Raw genomic sequence first — 15,847 nt, 5'->3', positions numbered from 1 at the left:
AGAACTGTATAGAAAATACGTTGCCATGTATTTAATGTCCTAGCAGTTGATATTTTGTAAGAAGATATGTTTTATTGGCAAGAGTCCTGCAGTTCAGTAAAGTAGCTGGCTTATGGGACTGTGTCTTTGCCAATGAATTCATTTAGAAAATATTGACTGACTCCTACCATACTCTGGGCCTGTGCTCAGTTCTGGGGATGCCTAGGAGAAGAGGTCCAAAGTCAGGCTGGTCTGCTGTCAATAAAAACTTACTCGGTGTTTCAAGCTCTGGCCACAGATAGAAGCAGGAGATAGCACAGTCTTCTTTGTCCACACCTGGGGGAATAAGGTATGTGGAACTCAGTGCTGATGATTTTTATTGGTGGAAAACTTACCAATGTGTTTATTCTGGTGGTTCTTTTATTATAGCAGAAGATGGCTGTGCCTCCCACGTATGCTGATCTTGGCAAATCTGCCAGGGATGTCTTTACCAAGGGCTATGGTGAGTGTTGCATGGAGTGGCCTTTCAGCTCAGAAACTGGGTTGGCATGTTTGGTATTTTACCCATTACAGTTTGAGAGACTTGGGTCAGTCAGCTCTCAGAAACGTCATGTCACTATGGCTAGTGAAGCAGTTTTGGTTGTGCACCCCGTACGGGTAGGCTTGTGAATTGCTGCAGACAAGTGGACATTCTTGTTTCTTCTCCTAGGCGGGAGCAGGTCTGTGGATGCTGCTGCAGTGGAGTGCGGCTTCTAAATTTGGAGCTCGTCTTTAGGCATGTGCTCACGCTGTCATGCACCCTTTTCTCAGACTCCACTGGGAGTGCAGGTGGGGCCTGTGTCTGTTCTGCCTGCCACTGTTCCATGGCAGCCGGGCTCCACACACAGAGAGGCAGGCAGCAGTGGAGACCGGTGCCCTCTGCACCCATCTCATTTTTAAACAACCTAAGGGAGGCAGAGATGCTGCTCTTGAGTTAGTTATTTAACCTATTAACAGTTACCATGTTCTTTCTTTAGGGTTTGGCTTAATAAAACTTGATTTGAAAACAAAATCTGAGAATGGACTGGTAAGTTGTCTGCCTATATGGAGCATGGATATTTATTGTAGATCAATAAATAATCAATAACTTCCATCTGGGTGGCAAACAAAGGGACTTTTCTGATTGTGGCAGCTTGTGGTTGTCACATTCATTGCATCCTCTGTGGCATGGGTCGTCCAGGGGAGCCATGTGACTAGGTCCCCAATTCAGTAGCTGTTAATACTCATAGGAATATGGGGCAGGCCTCAATTTTATTTTTCCTCATGTTTCTTATTTCAAAATTGACCTGTGTTCCATACCACATAATTATTGAAAAAAAACCCCAAATCTTAGTAATCCCTTTTAGATTGTGAATTGTTGGAAGGAGGAAGTTTTGGGTAGAATTACTGCAATGTCAGCTTTAGCTCAAAGCTTTTTCTCTGTACGAGCCTGGAGGTAGGACAGAAGGAGAATTGCCTTCCTGTCCAGACTAAAGAGTTACAGGGGAGGAAGGAATCTTTCTCCTGATAAAGAATTCCCTGAAAGATTCCTTTAATTAGCAGACTCCATCTGTACTTCAAATATCTAACTGAATTATAGAATGAGCTTTTGCACCCACACATTCAGGGTCTCACCTCTTGCATAAAGGAAAGTACAGTGCATTTAGGGGTGGAGCGATGCAGAATGAAGTGCTGGCATGCAGGCTGTGACTCTCTTCTTTAAAGGAATTTACAAGCTCAGGTTCCGCCAACACCGAGACCACCAAAGTGACGGGTAGTCTGGAAACCAAGTACAGATGGACCGAATATGGTCTGACGTTTACGGAGAAATGGAACACTGACAACACACTAGGCACGGAGATTACCGTGGAAGATCAGGTAATGGTCACTTGTGAAAAGACACAGTTTTATTAAGTGACATCGGCTGCCTGTCTTGTGACTAAACCTGTGGGTGAATTTCTTTTCTGTTCAGCTTGCACGTGGCCTGAAGCTGACCTTCGATTCATCCTTCTCACCAAACACTGGGTAAGAATATCATCTGTTTTCTCCATAAGGACCTTTAGTGGTGTTTCATAGTAAGATTTAAGATTCATTCTGTGCTGTTTGTTGTTGTTCTCCTGGCCTCCGCTGTGGAGGCTGTAGGATTTCTGGTCCAGTAATGCTCCATTCCATGTGAGTGAGGCTGCTCACAATGTAAGTGGCCAAGGCTCTAGGGCAGCAGGCAGTGTTTGGAAGCAAGGGCTGTTGGTCACTGTTGCCAGCCCCATTTTTCACGCTGGAGGGCCTCTTCCCTAGCTTCCTACTTAGGGACACTGAGAGTGTGTGGGCTGAATTGCAGGGTGGCTCCTGAGACTGCACTTTCCTGCTTTAGGCCCTCCAGTCACAGACAGATTAGGCTTGCTGGTTATTGGGCACATCAGGAGGCAAGAGGACATGTTGATCTGCCTCAGCTCCTCGTGCTTTTCAAAGTGGCTAGAGGGAATCAGTCTCTTCTAGAACACACTCTTGTTTTTTTCCATTCAGAGCAGTAGGTCTCCTAGGCCTTGGGAAGGTTGTTTTGCACACTGATGACAAGGCCAAGGGCATGTATTGAATTTCATTTCATAGTTTTTTGAGTTTTTAAAAATTGTGGGGACTTCCCTGGCAGTCAGTCCAGTGGTTAAAACTGCACGCTCCCAGTGCAGGGGGTACAGGTTCAATCCCTGGTCGGGGAAGATCCTGCATGCTGTGTGGTATGGCCAAAAATAAAATTTGTGGTAAAATACACATAAAATTTACCATCTCAACCATCTTTAAGTCTTTGTTTTTCATGACTCTGACACTTTCAAAGATGATTGGCCAGTTATTTTGTAGAATCCTTGATTTGGATTTGTCTGATGTTTTCTCATGTTTAAACTCAGGTTATTTATTTATTTATTTTTTCAGGTTATTTATTTTTGATAGCTGTAGATAGGATGTTGTGTTCTGTCCATCTTGGTGCATGACATCAGCGGGTATATATCAATGTGCCTCATTACTGGTGACGTTACTTTGGTCGCTTGATTAAAGTGGCGTTTGCCAGATTTCTCTGTAAAGTTACTTTTTTTCTCTTTATAATTAACAAGTATCTTGTGGGGAGATGCTTTGGGACCATGCAAATATTCTAATTTTTATACTTTGACTCACAAATATTCGCATCCATTGGTGATTCTTGCCTGCAACAACTGTGTTTGGCAAATGGTGAATTTCTTTCTTTTTTTCTTTTTAACTTTTTTTTATATGTTATTTATTTATTTTTGGCCGTGTTGGGTCTTTGTTGCTGCACGCAGGCTTTCTCTAGTTGCAACGAGTCAGGGGGCTTATTGAGGTGGCTTCTTTTGTTGCAGAGCATGGGCTCTAGGTGCGTGGGCTTCAGTAGTTGCAGCACGTGGCCTTCAGTAGTTGTGGCACGCGGGCTCCGTAGTTGTGGATCACGGGCTCTAGGGTGCAGGCTCAGTAGTTGTGGTGCACAAGCTTAGTTGCTCTGTGGCATGTGGGATCTTCCTGGACCAGGGCTCAAACCCGTGTCCGCTGCCTTGGCAGGCGGATTGTTAACCTCTGCGCCACCAGGGAAGTCCCCCAAATGGTGAATTTCTATTCCCATCATTCCTTCTACATTTATTAATTGGGATTTTACTGAAAGGAAGAGCTCTTTCTTCTCCACCTTTTATTTATTTGATCAGTTATCTGTATCAGTATGGATTCTTGGACATTTATTTTATTCTATGGATTGTAATCCATTACTATATTTTGTTACTCATATTGTCCCAGATATGGCCATTGGGAGCCTTCAAGTTGACATCCTGTGTGCTTTTGACAAGCCCCTGTCATTTTTTTGGAGCACTTCTTCAGAAAGTGTACTTGTTCTTCCCTAGTCCTACTATCAGCTATTTCTCTGAGGAGCCTTTGTTCCTTTTATTGAAGAATGGTGTTTAGAAACTAAGACTGTGGGTACAAGATGTACTCATTGCTACTGGGTATTTGAGGAAAGTTTTGATGACTCGGTGGAGATTGGAAATGAAAGCTGACTTTCCAAAGTGTCTGAGGGGTACAGCCTGGGAAAGTATCCTGGCTTCCTTTAAAGAGGTAAGCATATACCACATTTGGATGAAGCTGCAGACAGACCTCATCAGGGGACTGGCACCCACACTGAGTACTTACCACAGATAAAGCCAGCTTGTTAACCACAGATTAAGAGTATACCTCTCTCAGGTACTGTCAAATTAGCACCATTATTTAAATAGCTTTAAAAAATCCCAATAATATTTGAAAGAGGAAAAGCTCCAAAGGCATAGAATGCTGCCTTAGAGCCAAGCCTGGAGAGAAACCTAGTCACTGCCCCACCAGTGCCTTTCCCTGGGGACCTGGTGCCTCTGGCCAGAATCCAGTGGGGTGGCATGTGGAGGCGCTGTGTAAGTGTCTAGTGTGGCTTGTGCACACCACTGGTCAGAGGCCCTGGTACAGGTGTCACATTTTGTGTCAGCAGCAGCATTTTACCCAGTGGTTAAAAGATGCCTAATTTTTACATGTCTTGATTTCCCCTTCTTTCTAAATGTCAGCCTCTGAGCAGCTGTTTTTTTCATCAATCATCCTACCCTGCTTGGTGCCAACTGGATACTTGGTCGTAACCCAGGTTTCTTCCTCTAAAGAGCCGGCAGACCAAAATAGGTTTATTTTAAGTTTTTCTTATTGAGAGTTAGTTTGATTGTCACTCCTTTCCTTCAAAGCTTGCAAAAATGTACAGAAGCACCTTGAACAGAAGTTGTAAGTTTCATTGTCACTAGGGAAGGGTGTTAACTTTATTTTCACCTATGACCTCTGAAATTCTGACTCATTGGAACTTGGAGTGTTTAATCTTTAAATTTTTTATTATGGAAAATTTCAAACATGCAAACGAATACGGAAAAGCATATTATACCTTCATCATATTCTCATCACTCAGCTTTAATAATTATCAACCCATGGCCAATCATGTTTTATTTATACATCCATAATCAACCCCTCCCACCCTCAGATTATTTTGAAGTAAATAACAGATATCACATACTTTCATCTGTACATATTTTCATATGTATCTTTAAATAAGTTTCCTTTTAAAAAAAGCATAGCCACAGTATCATTACATTGTGAAAATTAATCATAATTTCTTAATATTGTCAAGCCTAGTCTCTTCAAATTTACATGATTTAATGAAAATTTTTTAGAGAATCAAAAATTGTCCATGCAAAATTGTAAAAATTGCTTCATATGGCTCCTAAATCTTAGTTTTTAGGTTCTTCTTCTGTTTTTTTTCCCCTTGCAGTTTATTTGTTAAAACTAGATCATTTGTCTTCTAGAATTATATATAGAGTAAATTTTGCTGTTTGCATTCTGTGGTGTTGTTTAACTTGTTCCCCTGTCCCCCACATTTCCTGTGAATTGCTAAGTCTGGAGGCTTCATCACATTTAGATTCCGTTTTGGGGGGTGCTGAAATCTGCTTCCATAGGGAGGCACACAGAAGGCCTGGTTTTGTCTTTGTATGTTAGTGCCATTCATGATCTACTCATAAGGGGTTACAAATTGGTGATAATTCCACCTTTATCTTTCTTTCTTCATTTTTAAGCTGGAATATTTCTATAAAGAGAAACTTATCAAATCTTTGGTTATTTTGAGATATAGTTAGTATAGGAAAGGTGGGATACATGTTTGATTCCTTTCTTATTTACCCTTTTCAAAATAACAAATTGATTTACTCTCAACCACTGCGCCACCAGGGAAGCCCTCTTTCTTCATTTTTAAGCTGGAATATTTCTATAAAGAGAAACTTATCAAATCTTTGGTTATTTTGAGATATAGTTAGTATAGGAAAGGTGGGATACATGTTTGATTCCTTTCTTATTTACCCTTTTCAAAATAACAAATTGATTCTTTAGTCTCTAAAGATGACCAGTGTGTGTGTGTCTTGAGTGTCATTATGAGTTCATAGATTTAAACATTTGATGTACTTCAGTCGCTGCTGATATTATTCTTGATGCTGATATTGTCTCATATTTGAAGCCCTTGGGAGCCTGTTTTTTTTTTTAAAATATATTTACATATTTAATTATTTGGCTGCGCTGGGTCTCAGTTGCAGCACGCGGGATCTTTTAGTTGCGGCATGCGGGATCTTTTAGTTGCGGCATGCAGGCTCTTAGTTGTGGCATGTGGGATCTAGTTCCCTGAACAGGGATCGAACCTGGGCCCCCTGCATTGGGAGCATGGAGTCTTAACCGCTGGGCCACCAGGGAAGTCCCTGTGGGAGCCTCTTCATCTTAGCTCTCAAGTCCTTTTGCCCCAACCTCAAAGTCTTTGATAGCTTTGATAGATGCTTCAAGCTCATCTTGCACCTTTCCTGCCCCAACCTGTAATCTGCAATTTTCTGAGGAGTGCTGGTTCCTTTTAGGAGGGAATGGTGTTTAGGGCCCCCAGTTTGGGTGCTGGGGATGAAGCTTTAATCTCAGTGTGAATGAAGCTGGGCTGGACAGGGCTGTGTGGTCCTTGAACCTTGAAGCATATCTGGTTTACTCCTGTGGTCTCTGCTGAGAATGTTTCTCGCTGTGGAAGATGTCCATTTTGCAGTTGAATGACAGAAACAATCAGGTGAAAATAGTCAAAATTTTATTTGATAGATGTGATCTTGTCTCTAATGCTGACTTTTGGTAAAAGTCATTGTGATAATATATTTGCAGGTGACATGACTCACCTGCCTTTCCTGAGAAATGCTGGGTCTTGAATAATAGTCAAGGGAGGCACTATCTGGCCGTATACGCAAATCTGGGATCAGCAGACTAGACCTGGGATCTTGTCCAGTCCACCAGGGCTTCCTGGCCCCCTGTGACTGCAGGGCCCCAGGTTCTACCTCACTATCCAGTTCTCTGAAATATATATTCATTGGGATCTCATAGATACTGAATTAAAAGCTGTCTAACTGTTGTATTTACTTAGAAGGGAATTAGTATATGTTTCTTTACTAAGTGAGCCACAAAGTAAGAAGATGACCATCTCATTAAAAGCTGCTGTTTAGATAGCTGCCTTCATGACAGATGTATCTTTTCCACAGACTTGGAAAATGGCAAAGATGCATCTGTTTCATGATTACATGGTGGTGCTCTGCATAATGCATGCCTGTGTAGGCCACTGTATTAAGCACAGGGAGAGGATAGTAAAAATTACTTAGCGCTTCTTTTTCCAGCTTTTCTTGCCTGTGTTCTCGCTTCGTTATGGTGGTGTTTCTTCATTATTCTGGATTCCAGTTGAAGAGAGGTTGTGTTCTGCCCATTGTGGCACAGAAGTTGCTTAAGGGAGATCTGGGGCCCTGGCTTTGCCTTCCTACCCTCGTATTCAAACGGGGATTATTATTTTTTTAAATTTGTGTCTCTTGGCATGCTTGTTGCAAGATGAGTGAGCTTCTGATTTCAATACAATTTCTTTTCCTCCAGGAAAAAAAATGCTAAAATCAAGACCGGGTACAAGCGGGAACATATCAACCTGGGCTGTGACGTGGATTTCGACATTGCCGGGCCTTCCATCCGGGGTGCTCTGGTGCTGGGTTACGAGGGCTGGCTGGCGGGCTACCAGATGAATTTTGAGACCGCAAAGTCTCGAGTGACCCAGAGCAACTTTGCAGTTGGCTACAAGACTGATGAGTTCCAGCTTCACACTAATGTGTAAGTGTATGTGAGTGTGTGCAGTCGGGGGATTGTTTACCACGATTTTTTTCTAAGCTTAATTTTTAATCACTGGCAAGTGAGTTTGTTGGAATCAGATGAGCCAAATGGCCTGCTAGTATTGTTCTTGTTTCCCACCTACCCGTTTCCTGAAGTGATGTAGTTTCTTACTGTTCTGTGAACAGTAAATGTTGTCCCTGGTACACACAGAATGGCTGATCACTTACAGCAAGGGCATGATGTCAGTCCACAGGAGTGTTCCTTCCCTGCAGCTTTGTGGACGTTGGAGGGCCTTTCATTTTAGTTAACAAAATGGGGGTGGGGAGGTGTAGCTCTCTTTCTCTGTATACTGCCTGAGGACCAGCTTGCAGTGCTTTAATGAAATGTAGGCATGGGAGCCAAATTAGGAGTTGATTATCTCAGTTAAATACTGAGTGTCTTCTCTGCATGGCAGAACATTTAAAAGTTTATTAACTGGACAGTATCATGAAGGGAAGAGGAAATTACAGGGTAGGTTAGAGAGAGCCCTTTGTAATCAAACTTGAGGGTTGAAGCAGAGTGCTGATTTAGATTTAAGGGAAACAGATTTCATCCATGAAATCTTTGTAGACATGAAGAACTAATGCATGGTGCAAGTTGGGTACAAATTTACCAAATTTCTCTCTTTCCACTAGAGGTCACTAAAGTGACTTCTAAAATTTAGAGACAAGTAAATGGTATTTGGGTCTAAACTAGTGACATTTCCGTAATAAAAAATTTTGAGGAATTTTTATAATTAATAAATTAATATAATACATTAATATAATAAATTAATAAAATTGGAGTCTTTTAAAACTAAAAAAATCACAAGAAAACTATGGAGATGGACAGCCCAGTGGTTGGGGGAGGGGAACAGGGAGGGTATCACTTTGAAGGGGTGGCACAGGGAAGTTTGGTAGTGGGACTGTTCTGTATCCTGGATACAGGAGTCTTTGTATTAAAATTCATAGAAATGTTTACTGAAAAAGGTCAAAAATTTAAAAAAGGTAAATTTAACATGCAAAAAAGCCATAGGAAAAATATCACATGCATAGAAGTGTTTGCGGACTCTCAACCACTGCGCCACCAGGGAAGCCCAGAAGTGTTTTTTAATTGAAAATTTTGGCTCACATGGAAAGTGCTTCCTTGGTTTGAAATTGGGAACTTGCACCAGTTCCAGGAACAGCAATGACTTTTAGGTTTTACTAACCTGAGTTTCAAGATTTTTAATAAGTGGACATGGTTTATTTTTGGAACTGGCATGGAAACAGCTGACACAGCTAATCTGGGTTGCCCTGGTCTTGCAGAGGCCCAGGTGTGTAACAGGTGTTCTGTGTGCTTCATGTAGATGGCTTTTTTGTTTTGGTTTTTGTTTTTGTTTTGGCGGTACGCGGGCCTCTCACTGTTGTGGCCTCTCCCGTTGCGGGGCACAGGCTCTGGACGTGCAGGCTCAGCGGCCATGGGTCACGGGCCCAGCCACTCCACGGCATGTGGGATCTTCCTGGACCGGGGCACGAACCCGTGTTCCCTGCATCGGCAGGTGGACTCTCAACCACTGCGCCACCAGGGAAGCCCTAGATGGCTTTTTTTAAACAAATCCTGGACCAGGACTCAAACCTGTGTCCCCTGCATCGGCAGGTGGATTCTTAACCACTACACCACCAGGAAGCCCTAGATGATTTTTGTTTGTTTGTTCGTTTGTTTTTGTTTTTTTGCGGTACGCGGGCCTCTCACTGTTGTGGCCTCTCCTGTTGCGGAGCACAGGCTCCGGACGCACAGGCTCAGCGGCCATGGCTCATGGGCCCAGCTGCTCCGCGGCATGTGAGATCTTCCCGGACCGGGGCACAGACCTGTATCCCCTGCATCGGCAGGCGGACTCTCAACCACTGCGCCACCAGGGAAGCCCCCAGATGATTTTTTTACAACGAGTTCCTTTGTGGTTTTAAGAGTTCAGTACAGGAAGGCAGTGTTGCTGGTTTTAGAATGTATTGAAAAATCTAATGTTTAAACACATTTAAGCCCAAGGAAATTTCCCCATTTGAGTTAAAATCTATTATTTTTGACAAGCTGCTGTTTTGTAGCATGCTCAAGACTTTCTGAAGAAGTCAGGATTCTCTGTGAATCGGGTGGTGTCTATGCTCTTCCTGTACTTTCTGGAAGCACAGTGTCTGTCTGGCTGAATTTCAGGGAAAACTTAAGAATTTAGAATGTATTTAATGAGCATCTACTTTAGGGAGAGTATATTAGTGAAGAGCAGAGTTTGCAATGAAACAGCAACAATTTATTCATGGGTTAGTGAGTTCTAAGCTCTTTGCTGGATTCCAAAGCGTATGGGACCTCCCTTAATAGTTTCCAGTGCTATTTCCACTGGAGACACCCAAAATGATGAGGCAGAACTTTGACATTGTATTTTTTTAAAATTTCTTTGTTTTATTTGTTTATTTTTTGCTGCGTTGGATCTTCGTTGCTGCACGCTGCCTTTCTCTAGTTGCGGTGAGCGGGGGCCACTCTTTGTTGCGGTGCGCATGCTTCTCATTGCGGTGGCTTCTCTTGTTGTGCAGCACGGGCTCTAGGTGCGTGGGCTTCAGTAGTTGTGGCACACGGGCTCAGTAGTTGTGGCTCACGGGCTCTAGAGTGCAGGCTCAGTAGTTGTGGCGCATGGGCTTAGTTGCTCCGTGGCATGTGGGATCTTCCTGGACCAAGGCTCAAACCCGTGTCCCCTGCATTGGCAAGTGGATTCTTAACCACTGCGCCACCAGGGAAGTCCCCTGACGTTGTATTTTTATGTTAAAAATGTTAGAGTGGGGAAGGGGATATTCCCAGAGGCTGCGGTCAGTACGGTGTGTTTGGAAGAGAGGAAGGAGTTTGGCTTGCTGGGTTTCATTCCATTTTTGAAAGACAGAAACATCTTGTAATGTAGCAAGTTGCTCCTTTTCAAATCTCACCAGGACCATAGATGTTGCAGCATGGGCCAATAGTATGCATAGGCCAACAAGTCTGAATAATAGGTTAAGCTCTCTTGTAATTGCTGTTCCTCCTAGGGCCTGGGTCAGTTCTGGCTGTGCACCCTCAGCAGTGGATGCAGCTAAGGGTGCTAAGGGTGCTGGTGCTAAGGGTTATAAGCTGCCTTCTGAGGAACATGAGTGGCCCAGACTTTCTTGCCATTTCTGGCTTTGTTCTCTCTTTCCATTTTTATAGTAGAGCATTTATAAAAGTAATAACCTTAGCAGCAGAAGAAAGAAATCACTCAGAATCCAGAATCCCAGTGCCCTAGTTACTGCTTTTATTTTAAAGATTAATGTAGAAGCAAACTTCAAGTTCCATGCAACCTGAGTAGTTGACTGAGCTGCCTCTGGGTGTTCCCAGTGATGGCTGAGATAGCCTTTCCCTTCCTCTGAACCTTCCTGACCCTGGTGTCTGTGCCATTCCTATCAGGCTTGCCGTAATTTGGTGCCTGTTTTGTGATCAGTTGAATCCATTTACAACATGCTTGTCCTCTGTTAGACTTGGTCAGCTCTGCCCAGTTCAGGTCGCCTTCCTGGGCTGCTTGGCATCTGTGCTGTGCTTATTTGCAGAAATGACGGGACAGAGTTTGGTGGCTCCATTTATCAGAAGGTGAATAAGAAGTTGGAGACTGCTGTTAATCTGGCCTGGACAGCAGGAAACAGTAACACTCGCTTCGGAATAGCAGCCAAGTACCAGATCGACCCTGACGCCTGCTTCTCGGTGGGTACCTGTGCAATCATGTATCTCTGAGACCTTACCCTGACCCTTAGGTTGGAATCCTTTTGGATTGATGGAATTCCATGCTTTGACTAGAGATTTTCTCACTGTGAAAGGGTTCACAATGAGTAAAACGATCATAGTAATGGTATTTACTATGGCTGCCAGGCACTGTATGGAGACCATTATATGTGGATTACTGTATTTAATTCTTATACAACCCATTTGAGATAGGTGCTTTTTTTTTTTTTTAATTATCCCATCCATGTTTTCACAAATGAGGAACTGAAAGCTTAGAGTGGTTGAGTAACTTGCCCAAGGGCAGGCAGGTGGTAAGTGCTGGGGTTTGTGTTTGACCCAGACTGCCTTGCTATGGAACCTCCTTCTCTAACCAGTCCCTGGTCCATGCTGCAGACTGTAAAGGGGGTTACCTTGAACCTGAAGGTTTTAAATGTTCCTTTCCCCCTCAGTTTTCATTCTCTTGCCCAGCTCCTGTACTGCATATTAAGAAATCAGGCCCTGGCATTGGGTGGTTGGCATCTTATCTTGCAGACCCTGTAGCATAGCTAACGGACCCTTGCGTTGCTGCACAGTTTTTGCGTTAAATCTTGTTGAGCTCATCTCTGTTGTCACAGGGCACTGCCGGCTGTATCCTTTTTGGGGTGGAATGAGGAAATCTCATGTTGCAGGATGGTTTCTGGGCTGACTTGTGTAATTTACAGACAGCCTATTTTAAGTCTCCTGAAATAGGAACTGAATTTGGCTTCCTTAATGTTAGGCACTTTAAAACAAAGGAAAAGGGGCCTTATTATTTGGAGGGCATGGGCAAAATGGAACATCTAGATGGGGCACTGACTGCCTGGAGGCCTACCTTCCTGTTTTCTCCTGTGGGAGATGCTGCGTCTAAAAGCAGCATGTGAGCAGGAAGACACACACCCTGGTAGCTCTGGCTTTCGCCAGGTGTTCTCACAGCGTGAGCTTGCTCTGCTCCTGACCTCTCCTTACTTCCCCAGAAAGGGGCCAGGGAGAGGCCCAGATTTCCCTACAACTCAGGCAGAAGAATAAGGGCGAAATTATTATCGACTCAGCTGCTTTATTGATTAATTTATTAATCAGCATTCAGTAAGTGCTGACATTTAAGTGATTGTCTAGGTTATTGTTTTGCTCCAAAAATTCAGGCTTGTCAGTGCCAAATTTTTTTGATTTTTGCTTCTCTTTTTCATGAAGAAAAAATTTGAACAATGTTCTGCTGTTTAAAAAAACGCTTTAAAACCCCATCTGACATTTGGTCTGTTTTTCTTTATCCCAACAAATACAAGAAAGTCTTTTATGTCTCTGGCCATAAATGAAGGTGTCCTCACCTGTTATAACTTAAAAATACAGACCTACTATGTATAAATGGAATTGGGCACACATACTGTAAGGAATCAAATGTAAATAATAACTTTCTTTTACTTGAAAATTGTGTTGTTTCTTTGCGTTACCCTTCTGAGACCTAGTTCCTAAATTTGATATATTTCATATTGAATTTAATGAATCCTATAAACAAAGTGGTCATGAAAAAAGAGAATTTGATACTGAAGTCCAGAGTTGGTTGATTAAAAAGCTCTTATTCAGTTTGGAGACAGAAATGTGAAGTACTTAACATTTTCACTCTCTTATCTTTTCCTTGACTAGGCTAAAGTGAACAACTCCAGCCTGATAGGGTTAGGATATACTCAGACCCTAAAGCCAGGTATGTGTTCGTTGTGTGAAATTAGTTCTTTGTCTTAAAAAAGATGTGGTGCTGGTTTGCTGCTTTATGTTATTGCTTGTAAAATGACTGTGTAGTACATTGTAAATGAGTGTATATAAAGTTTTATAGTTGACTGTAAAGGAGTGCAGAGTCATTATAAAACGGTTGGCGAATAGGAGAAGTAGTACGTAGGAGGAAAAAGGCCAAGGCTAACATGTATTACATTTTTGGTTATTTTCTTCCATTCTTTTTCCCAGTGTGTGCCTAATGCTTGATACTTATTTCCAGCAGGTTCTTTTTTTTTTTTTTTTTTTTTTTCCAGCAGGTTCTTAAAACCAGCCTATAAGTCATCCCCATTGTGAAACTGGTTTGTAGGTTTCCTCTGTACAGTTAGCTAGGCTAGTCCATAGTATGTTACAGCTACAGGAAATAATACCCCCTTGGGGTTAGTTTGGTCAGACTGGGGCTTTGAACACTGGAAATCTAAGGTCACATGATGGCAGAATCAAGCTGTTCTAGAGAAAATAGCATTTAGTCGTGTGTGTGTGTGTTTGCATTTGTGTGCATGCTGTGATTGGGAGTGTAAGACTGTGGAGTCTGATTCGTGGTTGGGGTCTCATTTCAAGGGGCTTTTGCTAAAGAAGTTTTCTGCATGGATTTTGTAGCGGGGATGATGAGAGGATGAAGGAAAGTGGATTTGGGTGAGCTATGGAGTCGTCATTATTGTTGCACAAGCTCATCGTCAGCTACCCAGTCATTAGTCGGATGGCGCTGAGTAACAGGGATTCAAGGGCCTGTGGTTTTGCCCCTGCTGATCACACTCAGCTGGAACAGGTTCTGAATCTGGTGTGGTGTCACCAGTGTGCTTCAGCCATCCTCCATTTGCTAACCTTTCTTCTCTTTTCTTTCCTCCCTCTCTCCTCCCTTCCTCTCCCTGACTTCTCCCCCTGCAGGTATCAAACTGACACTGTCAGCTCTGCTGGATGGCAAGAATGTCAACGCTGGTGGCCACAAGCTTGGTCTAGGACTGGAGTTTCAAGCATAAATGAATACTGTACAATCGTTTAATTTTAAACTATTTTGCAGCATAGCTACCTTCAGAATTTAGTGTACCTTTTAATGTTGTATGTCTGGGATGCGAGTATCGCTAAATATCATGTTAGACTTCCAGGTTAAAGATGATTCAGCTTTAGGGTGTTACCCTTTCAGAGGTACAGAAGAAACCCAATTTCAAAAAAGGTCCTTTCAGCTGTAGACTTGAGGGGGAGCTTGCTGGCCCCTCTAGAGATGTCAGGTTCCTTTTTTACCTAGAAATGGCTGCAAGTGGAAGTTGATAATTTGCAGGCACTTTGTAATTTGTAAATTCGTATTGAGTAAATGAATGAAATTGTGACTTCCTGAGAATTGAACCTTGGTTTCCTACCCTGATTGAGGAGAGACTCTTTGATGGTGTATACAAACTCATCTGAAAGGGACTTTTTTAGGCAGGGACTTTTTCCACCCCAATCCATCACCTCTTTTACACCAAAAGTAGTCTGCAGGGCGTGGTAGCTGTTTCTTTTGTGCCATTTTGGGGTGGAGAAGGTGGATGTGATGAAGCCAATAATTCAGGACTTAACTGTGTTTTTTCTCATGTTGTGTTTTTTTGCCCTTGCACCAGAGTATGAAATAGCTTCTAAGAGCTCCAGCTGCAAGCTGGGAAGAGTCTCTGTGACTGTAATATCACATGGTGACAACACTCAGAATCTAAATTGAACTTCTGTTTTATTCTCGCCACTCAGTTTATTTTTTAGCAGTTTAATGGGTACATTTTAGGGTCTTCCATTTTGTGTGGAATTAGTTCCTCCCCTTCAAATGCTGTAATTAACATCACTTAAAATAAAACTTGAATAAAATATTGAAACCTTATCCTTCTCTTGTTGTCTTTATTAATAGGAGTGTAAATAAACAGGACATAGCTTTGGTCTTGTTCTTTGGCCCCTTGGTGTGGCTGTGTGTGTGTGATATTTTTAGTTTTCTGTTGCTGCATAACAATTACCACAAATTTAGTGGCTTAAAACAACACTTAATTATTTCACAGGTCTGTCTGTCTGAAGTCCAAGCACCGGGTGCCTGGGCTCTCTTAAGTTTCTCACAATGCTGAAATTAGGATGTCAGCTGGACTGTGTTCTCATCTGAAGTTTGGGGTCCTCTTCCAGGCTCATATGGTTGTGGCAGAATTCAGTTACCTTTAGTTGTAAGATAGTGGTTTCTATTTCCTTGCTGGCCATCAGCTAGGGGCCACTTTCAGCAAATAGAGGCCACCTGCATTCCTTGCCATGTGATGTCCTCCATCTTCAGAGCTGGAACAGAAAAATTTCACTGTCAAATCCTTCCCTACTTCAAATATCCTCCAGAAGAGCCCAAACACCTTTATAAATTTTTAAAAATTTGTTTTTAAAATTAAGATGTAATTGGCCTATAACATTATATTAGTTTCAGGTGTACAACATAATGATTTGATGTTTGTATATATTGTGAAATGATCACTACAATAAGCCCAGTTAATATCCATCACTGTACAGAATTGTTTTTTTCTTGGGATAAGAACTTTTTTTTTTTTTGCAGTACGCAGGCCTCTCACTGTTGTGGCCTCTCCCGTTGCGGAGCACAGGCTCCGGACGTGCAGGC

The 15,847-nt window shown here is 42.5% G+C and overlaps 1 protein-coding gene across 1 annotated transcript; it reads left to right on the top strand.

The window, feature by feature from the left end:
* Positions 1–408: 408 nt before the first annotated feature.
* VDAC1 (voltage dependent anion channel 1) lies at positions 409–15,085 on the top strand. The gene is made up of 8 exons (XM_024744972.1): positions 409–481; positions 996–1,045; positions 1,723–1,875; positions 1,970–2,022; positions 7,474–7,701; positions 11,295–11,445; positions 13,120–13,177; positions 14,131–15,085. Exons 1-8 carry the CDS (start codon positions 415–417, stop codon positions 14,220–14,222), a joined length of 852 nt encoding a protein of 283 aa, XP_024600740.1. The 5' UTR covers positions 409–414; the 3' UTR covers positions 14,223–15,085.
* The last annotated feature ends 762 nt before the right edge of the window (positions 15,086–15,847 follow it).

This window comes from Neophocaena asiaeorientalis, unplaced genomic scaffold, assembly GCF_003031525.2.
Source record: "Neophocaena asiaeorientalis asiaeorientalis breed wild unplaced genomic scaffold, Neophocaena_asiaeorientalis_V1.1 scaffold235, whole genome shotgun sequence".
Lineage (NCBI taxonomy): Eukaryota > Metazoa > Chordata > Mammalia > Artiodactyla > Phocoenidae > Neophocaena > Neophocaena asiaeorientalis.
The sequence above is the reverse complement of the archived record's forward strand: the minus strand, read 5'-3'. Positions and strand labels throughout refer to the sequence as shown.